General features: G+C 49.8%; 1 protein-coding gene across 21 annotated transcripts in view; it reads left to right on the top strand.

Annotated features, from left to right (window-relative positions):
- Hdac4 (histone deacetylase 4) overlaps nt 1-20,122 on the top strand; it is a 289,492-nt gene that overhangs the window by 229,981 nt on the left and 39,389 nt on the right. For 19 of the 21 annotated variants that reach the window (XR_012447440.1, XR_012447441.1, XM_074072154.1 and 16 more), the window contains 5 exons: nt 1,462-1,595; nt 5,917-6,037; nt 11,872-11,918; nt 15,062-15,169; nt 17,395-17,450. Coding sequence is in view for 19 of the 21 variants with exons in the window: in XM_074072154.1 (XP_073928255.1) it covers nt 1,462-1,595; nt 5,917-6,037; nt 11,872-11,918; nt 15,062-15,169; nt 17,395-17,450 (466 nt within the window). In the remaining 2 variants the exon portion in view is untranslated. The remainder of the gene's footprint in view (nt 1-1,461; nt 1,596-5,916; nt 6,038-11,871; nt 11,919-15,061; nt 15,170-17,394; nt 17,451-20,122) is intronic. The other 2 variants (XM_074072164.1, XM_074072167.1) reach the window with 1 other exon arrangement.

Genomic DNA, 20,122 nt, shown 5'->3' with positions numbered 1-20,122 from the left:
GACCATACCCTCTTGCCTTCACCCTGGTCGATATGGTGCACTGACTATGCTTCTGCACCCATTCAGCCATCTAAACCTGCACCTACCCTGCTGTTATTTTTATCAACGTCCCATTTTCTAGCACTCAGCTCTGCTTCTGCCTCCAGAATTCCTCAAGTGCAGGGACTGACTCCCTCACACAAGACTGAGCCAGAAGATACAGAACTAATACATGCTCAGGCCAGGCCTCCAGCTGCTCCCTCAAGAAGTAGGACACCTTGAGTCTCTGCTCACCTTGGGGTGACAAGCCTCTTTCCAAGTTCAAGAGCACAAGCATCAGATTCTTAGAAGTGGCGGCCCATGAGTCTGCTGCCAGAGCCCACATTTTTCATAGTGCTTCACCTTTCTCAATCTAGACATGCACGTAATAACCAACAGATCCCCCTTGTCACTGACGTGCTGCCCAGGGTGTCTGTCCATCCAGCCCAGCCTCCCCCTTAAATGTCCCTGGGAGAACAACTGAAAACAGAATGCAGACGGCCTCTGGCTCAGCAGCTAGCCCTCCTGCCCACTGTCACTAGGGCCACTTCCTTTTGTCATGGAATAACATGGCCTGCTGCTCACCAGGCCACCTGCTTTCCCACCTGTCTTCAGATTTGCCTCAAAGAGACAAGACACAAGCTCCTCCATGGTATTTCCTCCCCAATCCAGCCATGACAATGGCATCAGCCACTCATCAGTCTGGGTGTGTCACCCATTTTCCCTGCAGTGGAACCCCAGCTGCCAGCCCTGTTGGTTCTGAGAACAGTCAGCAGGTGACCTCTTGGAGAGTTCTGGACTTTCATGTTGCTGAGCTGCCAGGGCCCATCAATGCTGGCTGCAGCATGTGACCAGCAAGATTCTGAGCTCTGTGCTTGTGGGTGTGCTCAGGGACCTGTGTTTGCACCCTCTCGTGCATATATCCTGCCCTCTCTGGAAATCTCCAGGACAGGACCTGAGTCTTGTGGTTCTTTGACCATTTGGTAGCTTTGGCAGTTCCCAACCCACCAGATTGACTTAATACAGAAGTTGGTCCATGACCAAATAGACTTGTGCTGTTTGAGGCCAAGAGAAAAGCACAGTCCTCTGCATCATGAATGCCGCATGGACCTCAGCCTATAAGATCTGACCTAGGGGAGGCCTTCTTTTCACCTTTTTCTCCACAACCTGGCCCCCTGCTGTGGCTGCACACCTCCCAGGTGGGAACATTGGGTGATTTAAGGAGCCTGAGTGATAGGCCAGCCAATCACACAGCCTCACTCTGCCTTTGTCTGTTTCGTCCGGGCCTAGCTGGATGAGAAGGAGTGAACTTGGTATTTTAAGAATTGCCCTTCACTCCATTCCCTTCTGGGGATGTTCTGCCACCTTCCTGGGCAACCTTTGGGAATGGTCGCCCAGCTCTGGGCACCTGCTCTGACTGTACCTGCTTCTGTCTCACTGCAGGCCTTGTGTACGACACACTGATGCTGAAGCACCAGTGCACCTGTGGGAACACCAACAGCCACCCTGAGCACGCTGGGAGAATCCAGAGCATCTGGTCCCGCCTGCAGGAGACTGGCCTCCGTGGCAAGTGCGAGGTATGACTGGCCTGTGGGGAGCAGTGTCCCGCTGCCTTGGGCACTGTTGCAGGTGCCCATTGCAGCCTGCTCTATTCAGTGTCCATTGCTGTGCTCTCTTGCTCAGGGGCCACAGCAGGTTGAGGGGGCAGCATTGCCCAGCAACTTCCAGGATTGCTGTCCATACTGTGGGAGAATAGGAGGCCTTCTGCCATGAAGCCTGTCCTGGTGCATTTTCTCTTACTATGACAGAGTAGCTGAGGCTGAGGGCTTCATGAAGAAAAGGTGTTGATCTGACTCACAGTTCTGGCAGCTACAAGATCCAAATAATGGCATCAGCCATTGACACCAATGATACCAGCTGTGTCACAACATGGTGGAGAAACAGAAAGGGAACCTTCTGCGTGTAGAAGGAGCAGCCTTGCTTTATAACAACCCACACCTATAAAGAGCTAGCTCATTCACACAAGACCTGGGCTTAGTCCCTTCTGAGGATGGAATCCCCACCCTTGGTACTGGTCCCCCAGGCTCAGTACCACCATACTATGGATGAGGCTTCAAGCACATGAGCCCATGAGGGCACATTACCTCTCAATCACCTCTCTCCTGTGCCCCTTCTGATGCTCCATAACTGTCTCTTACCCACTTTATCCTTGCTGACTTTCTTCCTTTCACTTCCCTGGACAAGTGATTCCTAGCATCAAGTGTTAGCTCGCCTCGGCTGCCTGACATGCATCTAGCCTCACGTAGAAGACAGGACCCAGAGACTCAAGAGAAAAGTGGGCCTGCTCAGCAACCCCTCACCTGGCCACAACACAGCTGTCCCAAGGGGAGAAAAGACTGATCTAAGAACATGTTGAGGTTCCCTGGGCCTCTTGGCAGGCTAGAGTGGCATATCCATGAATGGACCCAACCATTGTCTGGGTGTTAAGGGATCTTGAGCCCCGAGGTACAGGGACCAACCCCTGCTGTAGTGCATGCATAGAGAGAAGGGCTCCCATGGCCTGGAGCTGGTAGCCTGAACAACTTTCATTTCCCCTTCTGTGCACTGGCACTAGCACTGCCTACCTCCCAGAATTGCGTAGAAGGCCCACCAGGCATGACCTGCCATGTCCCCTTCCCACACCAAGAACCATCTACATCTGTTCCTCCAGTAGTCCTGGGCATCTACCTGGGCCAGGTCCCCAGGGGCTATGCAAAGCCCAACAGATCCCTCCTTGGAGCTGTGGTGGCGACTCTGCCCTGTGATACAGAGTGCCTCAGAGCTCCTGGTGCAGTTAGTGTCTGATTTCAAGAGAAATCAAGAGTCCACTGCTTCACCCCCACAGGCTGTTGTGTTCCAGAGTTTAGGTCAGTCTCTGTCTCACGTTATCCCAGTGTCTTTTACCACTTTTGTGGTCATGCATCATTTTTCTGGGGATGGGTCCAACATCAGTCCCCCCACTCTCTCCTGAAGTCCCTCTGGGGAGGGGATGATGAACAGTGCCTGGGTGAAGCCAAGACGAGGCCATGGGTATCTACTTCTGGGATCTGGCCATGGTGGCTGTGCCACTGGGGGGCAGCATTGCTCAGCAGATGCAGGCCATGAAGAAAACTCTCCTTCCTCATCCAGCTGGCTCCACAGGATGGACCAGACTTCTTGCCCCTTCCAACGCACCCTGAAGTTCCCTGCATTCACTAATAGCTGCCACTCTCCTCACTAATTCAGCCACTCTTTCCCTGGGGCCCACTGAGGTAGAAGTCTGGGAGGGGTTTCTCATTCATAAAGTGAGGCAGGCAGGACTGAGAAAGTGTAAACACATGAGAGAGTGCTCCGCCTCCCCTTTGCCTGTGTGGATCAAGAGCATATTTTTCAGAACTATAAAGAGGGGAAGTCTGGAGGGAAAAGGGTACTTGGACCCACCGCAGTGGCAGTAACACTAAGGATAACGTCCCTGGATATGAATGCCCCAATCCTACATCTGAGGAGCTTCTTTGCATTGCTCTCCTGGTCCAAGGGGGATCCTGTATGTTAACACAACCCGGGGAACTGTGTGCCCTACCAGACTCCCAGTCAGACCATTTCCTGAGATGGCAGAGCCAAACACCTGGGTCCTTAACACAGATCACTGGAGTTGGCACCTGGTAAATGAAAAGCCAGGTAAACAGTGCTGTGGTGAACCCCAGGCTCAGGAGCCCAAGCCTTCCAGTCTGTGCTTACTCTGGGTGGACTTCTCTCCTTGTACTGCCATGTGGGGTCAGCATACTGGTCAGGGTTGTGGATTGGAGGAAGGTCTTTGTAAAGCCAGAGCTGTGACCAGCTTCTCTGTAGTTACCTCCTGACCAAACTCACAGCCAGTCAGGCATCTCTATGGTCTGAGCCATGCATGTTGTGAAATCCTCCCAAGAGTTTCCAAATCCTCAAAGCCCTACTGGACTGCTGACCCGCCTTCTCATAGAGGGCTCAGGACTGGAGTCCTGTTTAGCTTCCAGGCTGGGGGCTCAAGCATATTGACCTCCTGCCTCCAAGCACAGCTGCCAGGAAGGAGGGGACAGGGCAGAGAGGGCTTGATGTCAGATGTGTAGAGCCCCAGACACCACAGGGTACCTCCTGACTCCCTGCTGTAAGGAACAAGTGTGTGCTTGCTTAGGAACTAGAGGGGAGGCAGAAATAATAGACAGGCTTCCAAGCAAAGGGAAGGCAGACCTTATTACACTTGAGTAGTCCCAGGAAATTTTCTTCACCATGCTTGCATTGTCCACGTAGTCTTGATGTCCCAAAGCTTTCAATAGTTAGGTCGTGTATCTTTTCTGGCTGTGTTTTATGTATTTGTAAGGATGGGTATTTTTATTCTTCATTTTAACATTTACTCTAGTTTAGAAGCTCTTCCTTTTGTCTAACTTAAATCTCTGTTGTTGCAATTGAGGCTCTCATCCAAAGGCCAGCCTCTAAGTGGGGAGGGATACATGTGTTGCCCTTCTTTCCCTGAAGTATGTAGCATGACCTGCCCTTTCCTCATATCAGGACTGTACCCTCCCCGCAACCTCTCAAAGCATGGCCTGCCTACACTATCCAGACAGAATGTGGCACTGGCCACACCTGTGTGTACCGGTTACATGGAGACAAAGGAAGCAAGGGGCAGGTGACAGCAGTTGTCAAGGACCCATCTTGCGGAGTATCCCTCTCACCTTGCCTACGGTAGAAATAAAGTCAGGTGTGGGTAGGATCGTAGGCTGGTTTTCCATGGTTGGAAGGGACTGCCTCTTCTCTTTTGCACAAGGTAGTTTAACAGGGAAGAGCTGATTTTTATGGAATTGATGGTAATGATCAAAAAGGAATTCCCCAGATCGGACCTCCCCAGCCCAGGGCATTGCTGGGTCAACTCCCTTCCTTTTCTGCCCTGCCTGGACTAGTCCTTGAAGTGCAGAGCATCTTGCAGCAAAGTCTGTGTTCAGAGGCTGTTAGTAGCCTGAGAGCAGCTCCAGGCCCACATCGTGGGTAACGAGCACCAGTACAGCCCACCCATGAGGCTCACTCAGCTGTGGACAGCAAGACCTACAGGTCAGTTGGTGTTGGGCAACCTGAGTGATCAGGAGGAGGAGACCATGCCTTGCTCCATGAAAACAGGCCAAGGCCACCAGAGCAGTGTTGACTATCCCTGCCTTAGCCTGGCCCTCAGGGAGCCATTTCAAATAAAAGACTTAATTTGTGTCATAAACTACTGTCCTCTTAATAAGTTAAGTAAATAGCTCAACTGAAGAACAGTTAATTTTTCTGTTAATTTCTGGAGCATATCTAAAAAATACCCCATAAATTTTCATTAGAGAAGTTTCCAAACTGCAGAGAAAAGCAGGACTCCCCAGTAGCCCCCCCTGCCCAAGACATGTACAGCTCTCCTGTAGTATGCCAGCGTGCAGCTGAGAAGGGCCACAGTGCCCCTTGCTTTACCATGCAGCAAGGAATAGTGGCTCTAGCTCCTCTCCAGCATGAACTCCCGCAAAGCAGCTCACACTGCCTTTGGCAGTTCATCACTATTTTAAGACTAGACCCTGGCAGTGGAAAGCAAAGTAATAATTTGTTGCCAAATCGTTTGTGTGACAGTGAAGGTAACACTTTGAAGGCTGGAATTATTATTTTAAATGTTTTTCAAAGCTATAATTAAAATGCAAGCTTTGTAAAATGTTTTTAAATATTTTTTTAATATTGTATTGGATGATGTTTGCTTTTTATTTTGCAATAATCCAATAATTGTGTGCTTGTTCACATAGGGAACCAAGTTTCCTTTAGGGCAATGGCATGTCTGTCAGTGAGCTAGCAGCAACACAGAGATGTGAGTATACTTTCAACCTTGTGTCCCCACAGTGCATCCGCGGACGGAAGGCCACGCTGGAGGAGCTGCAGACAGTACACTCGGAAGCTCACACACTCCTCTATGGCACAAACCCCCTCAATAGGCAGAAACTGGACAGTAAGAAACTTCTAGGTATTCAAGACCTTCCTGACTTCCCTACTGGGTTTGATCTCACCCATGTGGTGTTTCCAGCCCATGGACCATGCATCTGGGGCAGCCTCAGGCTGTGTGTGGCCAGCTAGGGTAGGCGGACCCTTCTCCACCATGCCCAGTCAGGAAATAAGGAGAGATCCTGCCCTCATCCTCCACTGGTTCTCACTGAGGCTACTAGTACGATGGGAGAGGCTGCTTGGGAACTCTCAGGTTCCTGAGGAATTATACATGCCATGTGGCTGGAGACTGAGGCTAAGCCGGGTGGGAAGGGCAGGAGTCAACCAAAACTGTTGTCAGGATCCTTAAAGAGTGAAGGCCCTGCATCCCTGCAATGTGGACAAGTGTGGTGGCCAAGGAGAACATATAGGATGGTCAGAGAACTTGAAACAAAGCACTGTCATAGAAGGAGGAAGTCCTGGGTTAGAAGATCCCAGAAGTGGAGCAAAAGGACAGCTGTACAGTAGGGAAGAGGAAGGAGAGGACCAGGGTTCTAGTCATAGAGGTGCCAAGAAAGCAACAGTGGTGGGAATGCATCTTTGGAGTGGTTCACCAAATAGACCCAGAAGTGAAGGGTATGAGTTGGGTTGCAGTGCCCCAGAGGGTGGGAACACCCACACCAGGCAGCACCAGAGGAATGCTTGAAAACAACCACTGGGGGGACTAAGATGAGGTGACCAGGGTGGTTTCTCAGCATGGCACAAGACCAGCTCTGAGGCTCATCCCTTCCTTCCTGAGGTTTTCACCCAGGTAGGCTGCCAGTGAGCAGCAGGGTGGAGTGGAAGAATCTGCAGCTCAGGAAATCTATCTCTAGAGCATTCTTTTTCAGTGAGCCACTAGAAGGCACGTTCTGCTAGTATGAGAGGAAATTAAGAGAGGGGCTGCCATGCAGGCAGAAGACCCATCCAAGACCCAAAGCATGCTCTAAAAAACAGCCCTGTTCCCTCGTATCAGCAGCCTGAAGCTGTGCAGCTGAGAGCCACCCATGCAGGTGTCACCTGAGATGCCATGTGCTGCTGAAGCTCATGCTGACCAAGGCTAGATGCTTTCGCTTTCCTGCTATGCATTTCCTGTTCCGCCCACCAGACTCTCCCCATCTGGATTCCATACCAAGTCTTGCAGTCAAGGCTCACCTGAATGGAGGCCATCCTGGTGGGCTCAGAGGAAAATCCTGATCCACAGCCTACCCAAGGCCCTAGCATCAGGGGCCCATTCCCTAAAATACATCCAGAACTTCTTCCAGCAGTTGCCAGAGTGTGGTCTGGCCTCCCTCATCCTATCTCCTGGGAGCAGTCATCTCATAGAGGCATTTTCCCCCTTTGTTTCTACCCTTTGCTTGGCCTTGCTCCTAATTTGGTTTTCCACAGCTCAGCTGCCCTAGCTCTGGGACCACAGGAGGTGAAAGCACAAGAAGCATGGGGACCAGTGGCCAGAAACAGGGTGAGGCAGGGCTGGTGAGGACACTGGTGTCTTCCAGGTGGTTTATGATGCAGTAGTTTCACAGTGCAGTCTGTCCATACATCACATGGGCTCTTTGGTGTGTAAGCTGCCACCAGAAAGATAGCCATTTGCTAGTAACTGTGAGGGGTGGTCATGCCCAGGCCATCATCCTCTTGCTTATGGGTGGGGCGGGCCAGTATGAGGTTGCCTTGAATGGGTCCGCTGAAGCAGCTGGCTCCAAGGGAAGGCCTAGAACTCCTGGGTGGAACAGGTGGTGATATCAGGGGAACCCAGAGTCTGAGAAGAAGGTGTGGAGTAACTCAGGGAAGTGACTTGGAGAATATTGTGGACAGTGGGAGCAGGCAGGCTATATTGAGTCTAGACCTGAACAGCTGGATACCCAGGCCAGAGGCTGTCAGGGGTAACTTCCTGTTTGGCACCTTAGCTTCTGCCTGCTCTGCAGCAGGTCCAGGTTAAGATGGGGCCTTTGCCACCACATCACCGATACTGCCACAACACTGGCAGCAGCAGTCGTTGGGAGTTGCTGGACGGCCTCCAGTCAGAGGAGCATCATCTGGGGAGGCACCCTTCTGGACATGTTATACTAGTCACCAGCATCTCCTCTCAGTATGGCAGATGCTCTGCCCTGGCCACCCTTACTCTTGACTGTTGGTCTTCATAGGGCCCATTGTTGCTCAACGCACCACCCAGAATGCTTTGCCTACCAGTCTCCCTCACTTGTGAAATTCACTAGAGCAGGGATTGGCTTCCAAGTCAGAGGTGAAGGAGAACGTAAGTCACCAATGGGAGAATGTTGTAGAATCTTAAGTCAGTTTCAAACCAGGTTTAAGATTATCAGAATGGAAGCGTGGAACTGTACAAGTGTGTCCTAGGGAACAGTAAAGATGCATGTATGTGAGCCTTGGAGCTTGCTCACCACTAACTGCTGGTCACCTGACAGCCTGCTGTTCAGCTTCTGGCCAGTACTGGTCCCTGGAAGCCCCTCTCATTCTTTAGCTTCCTTGTTGAAATGTTTTTCCTGAATCCTTATGCCCATTTCTGCCCCATAGCAGCCATCTTAGTGTACTCAGTGTTTCTTTGTTGACTTAAGTATGTTGTTGTAATCCTGCATCACTGTGTATATGTAATGCACAGATTATTCTTTGTCCTTTCCTTTCCTTCAAAGCTTTGTGCTTTCGAATATACTTAGTCCTTTACCTTCTCGCTATGTGGGAACCACATTTAAGTTTCAGCAGATTATCCCAACCAAGTACCATCACCATCCTTGATCTAAGTATTTCAGAAAGTAATAGTGTATCTCAAATTCTGTTTACGTAACCCTAATTATATGTTTAAGCACTACTGTGATTTTCCTACCTCTCTTAATTTAATCTACAAATTTCTATACCATGTGCAAAAGGCCCTTTGTAGTTCCTCACTCATGCAATGACATGGCACACATGCAAACTCAACTGAAATGGACTGCAGACAAAGGAAGGCTGGTCACCATCCCTAGAAGTCAAGGGGTTTGTTTCCTGGTGGCATATGACACAATACTGCATGGAAAGGGAGCCTGACCTAGGGTGGCTTTGGAGCAGGACAGGTCTACAGAGCCCCTAGAAAGGCCCACTTCTGCTGAGGAGCCGAGTTACAGGAGAGTCCATGTCTTTCCTACTGCCTTCATCCCTGCCACTGAAACACCACCCAGCCTGCTATGAGTGGACAAAAGGAGGGGGTACTTCATGCCAGTCTTCTGGCCAAGTTTGTAGCTTTGAACCACAGGGAGTCAGAGCTGGGCTGCAGCTGGTTTTCTAAGGAGCACACACATGCTGGGACAGGTACTCATGGGGGCAGCTGACAATGACACTGTACACTACTGCCAGAAAGATACCCTATTGAGAGTGCTGTACCCACCATCCACCCAAGCTGGAGCTGTTTAGTATGAGCTATAATTCCTTTGGGTTTTTTCTTTCATTGCTGAATAACGAGCAGAATCAACTTATTCAGATGATTTGTGGTTTTAATGTACACATTGTTGGTTATAATTTAAAAGGAAAGTCCAGTCTCTCACAGGCCTGGACACCACATGCTCAGGAATTCATGTAAAGGGGACGCTTGAGAACCTGGAAGAACGAGCTCCTCATCCACAGTGTGGTGGTCCTGTGTTGTGATAGGGAGTGATGGGGAAGGGGCTTCTCCACCCTGCTTCTCTAAGTCTGCTTCCTGCTCTTGAAGGCAGTGGTCTGTCAGAGGCCAGGGTGCCTTGCCTTTGTGACTTCAGTCCATGAAGTAGACCATCAGGTGACTGCTGTAAGATAGTGGACAGCAAGCAGGTCAGGGTGACTTGGGGCCCACACTCCTCCTCCTCTCCAGCCTTATTCTACCAGCCCAGACCTCCCTCATCTACCTCATCCCTGCTTTCTTTGTACCCAGCACCTCTGAAAGGGGTCAACTCCACTTAGAAACCATCTCCTTAGCATGTGGCTCCCCTGTGTGGCCAGCCCTCTCCCTTTGCAGATCTAATTTTTGCTGCCCCAAGGAGCCCATTGAGGGCCAGCAGCCTTGTGGCCAAGCACAGTGCATCCCATGGGCTTGGGAGTCCTAGACGCAGGCTACGGTAGCTTAGCAAGCAAAGGCAGGAGGACAGGGTGAGTTGTAATAAGCTAGCCCAGGCAAGATCTGAGGATCCTAGCCCTTCAGAAATGGTAGGAAAGGTAACAAGGGTGTTGTTGCCTCAGTGGTTGTGAACTTGAGGACTGAAAGCAATAGGGAGGGGGTAGGACTTGGTCTGTGTGCTGCCCTGGTATTCTGGTAACTATGGGCCCAGACCATAAGCAGCCACGAGTTTGCACAGACCCACACTTGGGGCACTGGGCAGCATGGGCCCAAAACCTGGCCCCTACAAAAACATGTGGGCCCCTTAGCAGCAGTGGTTTTGTGCCGAAATGGGAAGGCCACAGGGTCAAAGGAAGCTCTGCTGCCCCTCAGCTTGGCCCCCTTCTCTGATCCGCCACGTGAGGGCTGGTTTTGCCTTTTTTCCAGAAAGGTCAATGTCCTTTGAGCCCTCCTGGTGCCTGCACTGCATGACAGCTGTGTAGCCTGGGAATGTGGATGCAATAGTTTGACAGCATGGAGGCGAGCCCCAAGCTACCAGCTTTGTTGTAGATTCTAAGGCCTTCATGGAGGGGTGCCTTGGAGCCATGGGCCTTACAGGAGCCTGGCTGGGGACTTCTGGACCTTGGCAACCAGCCTATGTTTTGACAGCAAACCCTGCTTCTTGAGCTTCTCCTCTGCCTGGCTGCTCCCAGGGTGTTTGCCATCTCACGTGCTCTTTCCAGCACCCTGTGAGAGGGTGTGGTCCTCATTTGCAGCAAGCTCACTCAGCTGGCCATGCTTGCAGGCAGGAGTCAGGCCAGGGTTTGACTGTCCCCAAAGCCTGTTTTCTTCCTATGCCACCAGGCCCCCAGTGCAAGGAGCATGAATCTGAAATCCAGAGCAATAGCAGGAATTTAGGGTCAGATCAGACAGGTGGGGTGGGTGGTCCTCCTGAAAGTGGGCACAACTCTGCCAGGTCCAGAAAGTAAGGCCCCCCTGGAGTGTGCCAAGTGCTACCTTGCAGACCTGGCTCAGGAAGGAATTGGGCTATGGAGGTCAAGGGGCAGAAAGGACCAAGGCAGTGCACAGAGCTCTCTCAGGCTGGCTCCTGAAGGACAAGAGCCATAGTGTAGCCAGGGCAACCTTAGAGCTGGGTTTTAGGCTGGTCTCTTACATTCTGCCAGCAGTGGAGTCACAGGAAGAAAGTCATTGTCTCTATCCCAAGTCACTGGGGAAGGAGTATAAAGTATGGGCACTGTAAGATATGGAGGGGAAGGGGCAGGGATGTGAGCAGCTAGTTTCTTGGTCATTGTTACAAGTGGGGAGGGGCTGCACTGTTCAGTTCCTGAACAGTCTTCAGTGTCTAAATAGCCTCACCACAGGCTTTAGGTTCTAAGCCTGTTCTCTCCCATAGCTGAGGACACCTGCTAGGGCCTCCAAACCTAGAACCTGTGTTGGGTGCAGGCAAGTGGATTTCACTGGGGAACCAGGGCCAGTGTCTTAAAAACGGCATTTGCTGTAGGGGTATTCAGAGTGCAGGGCTCCCTACCCCTGTTGGTGCCTGAGCACTAGCAGGAGTCCCTCGCCCTCACCCCATGCTCCTCCCCCCAGCAGAGGACTAATGCCTTGGGGAATCTCAGTTGTGCCCAGGGTCAGATGCAGAGTCTGCCTCAGAGACAAGGGGTGGCAATGGAGGAGCAGTAGGCTCTGGACCATTAGGGTTCCACAGTGCCACTACACCCTGAGAATTGAGCGCTTCCTCTAACCTTCTCTCCTCACAGGCTCACTGACTTCGGTGTTTGTCAGGCTTCCTTGTGGTGGTGTTGGGGTAAGTATTTCTTTAATGTGTAAGTGGTGTCCTGTGTGTTCTCAGAGCCCCAGTGGTCACAAAAATCTGCCTTGCTCTCCCCAGAGTGAGTGGTTGCTGCCAGGCATTTCCATAACGGGCCGGTGGGAGGGCAGAGGTGCCCATGTGCACCTTCAAGTGCTGTGAGCCACGAGCACCTCCCTTGGGAAAGTCATCCGGTGCACATGGCTTAGACCCTGCTGGACTTTGTGCAACATGTTCCAGCTCCCAGGTCCTGCAGCACCCTGCTTGGTCACTCAGGTCCCACAGCCTCCTTGGGCAGATGTACCTGTTTTGTGACCATGCCCCAACCCAAAGCTTCAGGTGAAGTTCTCAATGCAGTAACCAGGACACCTATGGACCACGTAATATTTGTAAGACAGCTGACTGGGCTGGGTTAGCCTCTTCTTTTTCTAGAAGCAGATGAAGATCTAAGCTAGCCATTTATGAAAACAGGCAGGAGTACAGAAATGACAAAGAACTTTCCATCTGGGCATCCACCCCATCTGCATAGGGCAGGCCCATCCTCTCATCAAACCTCTCATTAGCAACCTAAGGTTCTCCCCTGGATGCATCCTTTGATGGAACAGGTGGGGCACACCAGGGAGAACTGAAACTTGCAGGTGGGGCTGAGCCTCCTGGCTGATCTGCTGACCCTCATGGTCTCTTAGCGCTGAAGACCGCTACAGAGGGTCACAGAGGGGCAAGGCAGGCAGGGACCAGAGGTCAGCAAAAGCTGTTGCAGCTGAACCTGCACCATGTGTGTAATCACAGATTGCAGGGTGAGGCCAAGGTCTGGATTGTGTTATGGAAATGAAACAAAATTGTTTTCTTCCTGAGTCTTTACAGAAATCACTGCTTTGAAAATTATCCCGTCAGAAAGAGAATAAACTGCATTTATTCATACCACCACTGAGCACTCCTAGAGTTAATTTGTATTGTAAATAGGCTGCGATCTCTTAATTCAGGGCAAATTTTTGGCCAGACTTGAAAAGATTTCAATTTGCACTGCCCTGCAGCCACCATGCCTGAGCAAGACAGAGTTTATAATTTGTAAATGAAAGCTAAATGCAAGCTCAGACCTGGGAGGTTTGAGCCTAGGCAGCCCCCTTCCAGTGTTAAGCCCAAATCTGAGGTGCCTCAGGTCAGCCAGAGCTTCAGCTAGTGGCTGGGTGCAGATATGTACCCAGCACACGTGCAGATGAGCCGGTAAGAGCAACACAGCATAAGGCAGGGATTATTCAGGTATTCTTTTCCATAGGACCTCTAGTGAGAAGATAACTTGTGGGCACTCAGGATGGACTTGTACAGCTACAGCCCTCCCAGCTCAGCAGCTGCTTCCAGAGCCAGGACCAGCCCCTGGGGTGCTGGGAGAAGCAAAGTAGACCTGTAGCCAGAGTGGGGGACGGGACGGGACTGGATGGGACGGGACTGGGACTTCTGCAGGATAAGAAAGCAGCTTCATATCAGCATTAAGTTGTGTAATGGTACTTTCAGAGCTTAACACTCTTTCTTCCCTAACTGTTAAATATAGGTTTTAAATTGTTTTGACCTTCTTTTTAAAAACCAAATAAAAGAAACTTTTACTTTGTCTCTACCTCCTTATTACAAGTTTCCAATTAGTGGGACTCAGTGTTCCTTGAATTTCCCTAGGCACCTTCCCCACAAGCCCTGCCTGTGGTTGTAGCCTGGACTCTGCTGCCCTTCCCTCTTCCCCCCCCTCCATGAGTCCTAAAGCCCCAGGCTCACCCTAAATTTGCCACCCCTTCAATTAACCATTCTGAATCTCCCTGCAGTTCTCCATGAGAATCCCCCTTCACACTTCCCTCCATCTGTTTTCTGTCTTTACTATAAAAACAGTAAAAGAACAGCCATTTGTTCTTCCTTTAGCTCCCAGTCTTGTATTCGTGATTGCATCACTGCCCTGTCTAAAACAGGCTGTGTATCACCAGGATACACAGCCAGAGCCAAGAGCTGGGGACTAAAATCATAGGGCCCTGAGCAGCAGGAAGGGCTTGTTAGGTTGTCTGGGGACAGTGGCAACCTGGGATCCTGCAGCCAGGGGAAGGGTTGGTCCTTCACTGTGTCCAAAATATGCCAGGAGGAGGTCCTGACAGCCTTCAGACACTGTTTATGGTACCCAGGTGAACAGAGTATACAGAGGGCCCTGCAGCTCAGGCTGCTATTGTCCATTAACCCTTCCCTGCTGCCCTTGCTGAGCCCTAAGGCTAGGCTCCTTTCATTTGGGAAGGAAATAATTCCTGAATCGAGTCATTTTGGCCTGGGTGCAGCCTCTGGAACTGGCCTGCCACCTTACCCCCAGGTGTAGGGCAACTGATGGAGTCTGTCCTGGACTGTTGGCCTTTGATTTTAATGAACTGATTCTCCAGCCAAAGCAGCCAGCCAGCACCTTTCCATGTGCATGCCCTTTTATGAGTAGCCATGCTTTAGATAATGCTGCAAGGTGGGCAGTAGGGCTCTGTTTGTTGTCTGTTTGTTTTTGTCAGGGTCTGTCTTATCTTTCTCCTGTGAACCAGCCTTGAAAATACATTCTACTGTGCTAAAAGCAGTAGGTGAACTTACTGGCCATTTGCCATTTGAAGTAAAAGCTGCTAATAGGTTCCCCTTCCTTTATGTGTGCTTGGCAATTAATGCCGCACAATAGAAAGCCATAATTTGAAGAGACCACTATTCTAAATTCTCTGACATTTCATTTTGCTAATTGTTAGCATAACTCAAGTCTTAACTCCAGTTGTAGTTAAAAAAAAAAAATGAAGAGGAGCAACTCGGTAACCTTGACATTCTTACTTTTATCTCCCAGTCTCTTGGAGCAACTGAGAGGAGATAGGGTGCCTCAGAGAGAGTAAAGAACACATGTTCTTTCTGCCACTTTCACTTTTACTTTTGTGTTTCGTCTTTTTCTGCATGTCTTTAAAAAGAAATGAGCCCAAATATGGACTGGTTGTGCTCTGGTAAAGAGCAGGCATGAGGCACTGGTCAGTCTGGAGGTCAGAAGGGCTGAGCCTGGGATCCTGGAGCTTTCAGAGCTCAAGGCTACATAGCCCCTCAGGATGGCGGTGACAATGATATAAGACATGTCTTACTGAGGACCATTGTTTCCACAGGTGGACAGCGACACCATATGGAACGAGGTGCACTCATCAGGGGCAGCCCGCCTAGCCGTGGGCTGCGTGGTGGAGCTGGTCTTTAAGGTGGCCACAGGGGAGCTGAAGGTCAGTCAGTCAGCCTGGTGGAGCAGGGCTCCAGAAGATGGCCGCCATGGTGTTCAGCAGGGAGGGGGCAATGGCTGGCATTTGCCCTCTGTTTGTGTTTGAGGGAACTGATAGGAGGTGACTCCCATCCAGGATAAAGGGCTGACACTCCCATGTTGGTGAAAATGTACGTTCAGAGAGTCAAATTTAGTGCTGGGAGCCCTTTACCTTCACAATTATCGAGGAGGCAAAGAGCATTTGCTTATTGACTTACTAGAAATTAAAGCTGAGACTGTTTATTATTAATTTTAAAATACCAGTAATCTCTGGCTTAGTGGCTAGCAGCTGGATTCACATGCCTGCTTTGCATCCATCTGGTGTGACACGTTGAAATTCATAAAGACTGGTCTCATAGATATGTGACTGAAAAGGGAGAAGCATTTTAATGGTTTTTTCAGATGACTAGACATTCTTCTCTGACCTACACCAGCACTCAGCAAGTGGTAGTGTCTCGAAGATTGCAGTTTTGATCCTGCAGGCACATTTAGGCCTTTCCCCTGCATCATGTTAAACCCACTCACCTTCCTATTTGGGCGCACAGATCTCTGATCTGGGTAGTTTCCTGACACTGGACATTGGTCATTTTGAAAGTTAGGATCCCAAAACCTTACACATTGCACTCTATAAAAAAAAATCACTACTTTTTTGAGCAATTAATCCACCACTCATCTCATCAGAAAAGTCCTTCAAGTACTAGGAGAGCTGTAAAGCACAGTACAGCAGGCACAAGTTTTTCAAACTTGCACTTGTCACTTAAAAGCTCTGATATTGTAGCTGACGACTGCTCTCTCATTTTCCTGTAAGTGGCAAGCCAGCTTTTCTGTTTTGGAGAGGCGTCTTGGATTTTCCCAAGTTGAAATGCCCTTAGACTTGTCTCTGTCCTTGCAAGGAAAATGAATGGGCATTCCTAAAAAAATAGGATCCAGCTCAGTAAAAATGTGATGGCCTCATCCTCTCCCACAGGAGAGCTCTACTTCCCATCTCTACACGGGACACAAAAAACAGACACAGGCCTTCTAGGGTGGAGGTTGAGCACATTGTAGAACTTTGATGCTTCTCTCGTTCATTCTTGATAGAACTGCCTCCATGTACTCTCCCTGCAGATGAGTGCTGCTCTAGGAGAGCATCCTGTCCTAGGTGGATGTACTTCCTTTACCTATTCTGGCCCTGGCAGAATGGAGTGTGCTGCTTCTCTATGCTGTTCACACCAGCAGTTTACCTGCCAGTACTTGGGCACCATCGATGCAGTTGTCCACACAGGCAACCAGAGGCTGGGGATTTTGCGGGAAACAGCCCCTGGGCCTGCAGACAGCACCTGGAAAACCATTACATGTGGTGTACAAAGACAGGAACCAGGACATGGGTTTTGCAGTATTGAGTCTGTTAAAGGGCGGGGTCTACCACTGAGCTCACCTTGACCTCACCACTGCACTGGTCTTATCCTGAGCATGGTCCCTGGGACAGGCCCTACCATGGGATCATTAGGGGTTGGACAACCCTTTTTGAGCTCTGATATAGAGCCTGACTAGCTTCCTGGTGCTGGTGAGCCTATGGAGGCCCATTTTAGCCATTTTTCATTGAAACACTACAGAGCAGTTTGTAGACAGTTTTTAAAGCATGAATCATGGAGCGGGGGGCCATGCAGCCATACTGATACCAGTCTCTGAAATATTTCTTCTTTGTGGGAATGGCGTTGGAGGCAGGGCATATTTCCCACTCCCTGAGAACTGAACTGCCATGAGGATAGAGAACTTCATATTAAGGCCAACCTAGAACAAATTGTCTTTACCCAGAGCAGCCTGTGTGAGCAGAACTGCTTCCCTCTCATCTGCATCTGCATCTCTGCCCAGTGGCTACTAGCCATAAGTGATGTACACCAAGAGCACCCTGACCCTTGCACATGCCCCCCAGGAGTGCAGGCCTACCACTCCTACTCTGGAAGACAGAAAGCCAGCCTTTTATCCTAGTACCTGGCTTCCCTTGGACACTCGGTAACCAGCATGCCTCTTTAGGGGAAGGACCCAGACTTTTTGGAAGGCGCAGCCAGCTCTGTATTCCATCCATATTGAGGTATCCAGACAGCATCTAGAAACCACATCCTCCCATAGATTCCAAATCTGTAGTGGTTTTCTCATGGTTGTAAAACATCTTTCCTCACTGTCTGCACTGTTTGGTGTCATCCACAGAATGGCTTTGCAGTGGTCCGCCCCCCAGGACACCACGCTGAGGAGAGCACCCCCATGTGAGTGGACATAGCAGGCGGGCAGGGAAGTGGGAGACAGGGCCGAGTCAGCTCCTGAGCGCTCACAGGGAGGAATTGTGTGACCACTCGGCACTGCCTGGGTAGGGAACTTTGATTGCCTTTCCAGCAATTGAGGTAGACCATGCAGCTTGAGAGACAGACTGGGCAATGGAAACGAGAGGAAATGGACCCATGGAAGTTGGTGCAGAGAAGTCTCTGGTAGTTGCGTGTGCTGTCACACTTGGGAGAGGAAGCTGAGCACACACTGAGCATGTTAAAGTAGTGCCTCATTGTCTTTGAGTAGACACTGTCAGACCAGCAAGCCACATTGTGTGTGGCCTGGTAGCTGAGCTGCTGACTGTTGGGTACTAACAAGGCCACAGCTGAGTTACATCCTCAGGCCAGTGCCTAAGGCACCCTAACCACCTATACATCCAAGGGTGTGGATGAGGTAGAATATAGCCCATCCTGACCCAGCACTGTTGATGAGAACCAGTGGTAGGTGCAGACCCATCTGAATGAGGCCAGCAGGGATCTCAGACCCACAGCTGCATCACAGCTGCCTTTGCAACATGAGGTGTGAGTAGATATGCTATCAAAGAGCGTGCAGTCTCAGGGGACCTGAGACCACTCTAGGATCCACGGTCAGCCCTGAGAACGGTACATGGTCATGCTGAGGCAGAGCAGGGCACCTGGTACTGAAGGTGGAGTTGGCATTTGGGCTGTGCTTATAAGAATGAGGAGCAACTTACCAGGTGGGAAAGCAAGGAGGTGCCCCATCTTGGAATAGCCAGGAAGTACAATGTGGCCCACAGGAGAAGAGGACCTTAGGCTAGCAGAGATTCCTAGAGAGAGCCTGGGTTTGGTGGGTAAGCAGGAGAGAGCCTCGAGTTGCACATAAGTGGACACAGAGCTATGTTTAGAAGGAAATTTTCCTTCATGTGCAGAAAGAAGGAACCATAACCACAGGAGCGAACTCCAACTGGGAATCTTTATGGCCCTGCCTACAGACCATGTAGTTGCTCCATGTTCCCAAGGAATGGTCCTTTTTTTGGAGTTCCCTTTCTACTCCTGAATCCAAATTGTTGGATATCCATAACAGTCAACTTGAGTAGGTAACAGTTATTGTTTTGGTCAAGGTGCTGCATGGTGTCTGACGAGCCATCACAATACCTTTCTCCATCCAGAAGGAGACATGTGCCATGCCATCTGAGGGCTGTGGCTTTCAGAGTTCCAGCCTGGAGCCCAGCAGGGCAGCCAGGGCTTCTCAGAAAACTCAAGCTGAGACCATTGTCATTCTCATGTGACTCACTTTCTTACCTTGTTTTCTTGGTCTTTTGAGTAAGAGTCTGTAAAATGGCAGCTGTCACTTGAGTAGGTATAGATAACATTACTGTGTGTCTTGGAACATGGAAAGACAAGCATAGGCAGCTAAAGTAGATGACAGCTCTTTTGTGGACATGGCATCTCTGAGTCATCAGTAGGTGTTCTGTGTCAGACAAGAGGGGCTGTAGCCACGGACAAGATGAAGAAGATTTTCTTACCTTGGGAGCATTGGAAATCTCCCAAGGTAAATCCATGAAGGACACTGGTGTGTGTTTCAGTGTGTCTGTGTCTGTCTGCATAGTGTGTGCACGTGTGGTGTGTATCTGTGTGGTATGTGCATGTGCACATACGTTATCTGTGTGGTATGTCTGTGTATCTGATGTATATATATGTGTACTGTGTGTATGTTTATATGTATTGGTGTGCAGTGAAGGGGTGTGTCTGTATAATGTATGTCTCTGTTGTGTGTTTCTGTATATTGTATGTGTAGTGTATGGGAATGTACTTATGGCGTATGCCTGTAGTGTGTGTGTGCTTTTGTGTACTAGCATGTGTGTGGTTATGCATCTGTGTGATAGGTGTATATATGTATCTCTGTATGTTTGCGTATCTGTTTATATGTGTGTTGTGTACATCTGTGGGGTATGTATATGTGCGTGAATCTGTGTGGTATGTTTGTATGTGTTTGTGTATATCTGTGGGCCCGTGTATGTGTGTGTTTGTGTTTTGTTTGTGTGTATGTGTGATGTGTGTGCATCTGGTGGGAGCATCACACATCTGTGTAGTATGTGTTCATGTATTTCTATGGGCCTGTTTGTGTGTGGTGTGTGTATTTTTATGCTGTACACACATATGTAATCTGTGTGGCATGTATATTTATGTGCATGTGTGCCTATGAAGTTTGTGTGTGTGCTTACTCATCTATGTAATGTGTGTGTGTGTGTGTCAGTGTACATGTGTTTGTAGGTATTTGGTATGTAAATATCTGTGGCATTGGTACATTTGTGTTGAGTGTGTGTATTTCTGCATGTATGTGTATTTGTGTGTCTACATGTGCATCTGAGTGGTCGTGTGTAACTTGATATGTATGTGTCTCCGTGTGTATGTCTGCATGTCTATCTAGGCGGTATGTGTGTGTCATATGAATACATGTGTATGTATCTGTGTGTGTGTGTGTGTGTGTGTGTGTGTCTTGTGTGCTTTTCTCTACTGGTCAGCTACTAGCATCAGTCATGGTCATCAGGAACCCACCAGCAAGTCTCCACCTGAGCCCTCCAGAATCTCACAGGACTCCAGATGATTGGGTTGCAAGTTGTGTGAAAACAGAAAAATAGCTGCATTTTGTC

This window comes from Castor canadensis, chromosome 4 (assembly GCF_047511655.1).
Source record: "Castor canadensis chromosome 4, mCasCan1.hap1v2, whole genome shotgun sequence".
Taxonomy (NCBI): domain Eukaryota; kingdom Metazoa; phylum Chordata; class Mammalia; order Rodentia; family Castoridae; genus Castor; species Castor canadensis.
The sequence above is the reverse complement of the archived record's forward strand: the minus strand, read 5'-3'. Positions and strand labels throughout refer to the sequence as shown.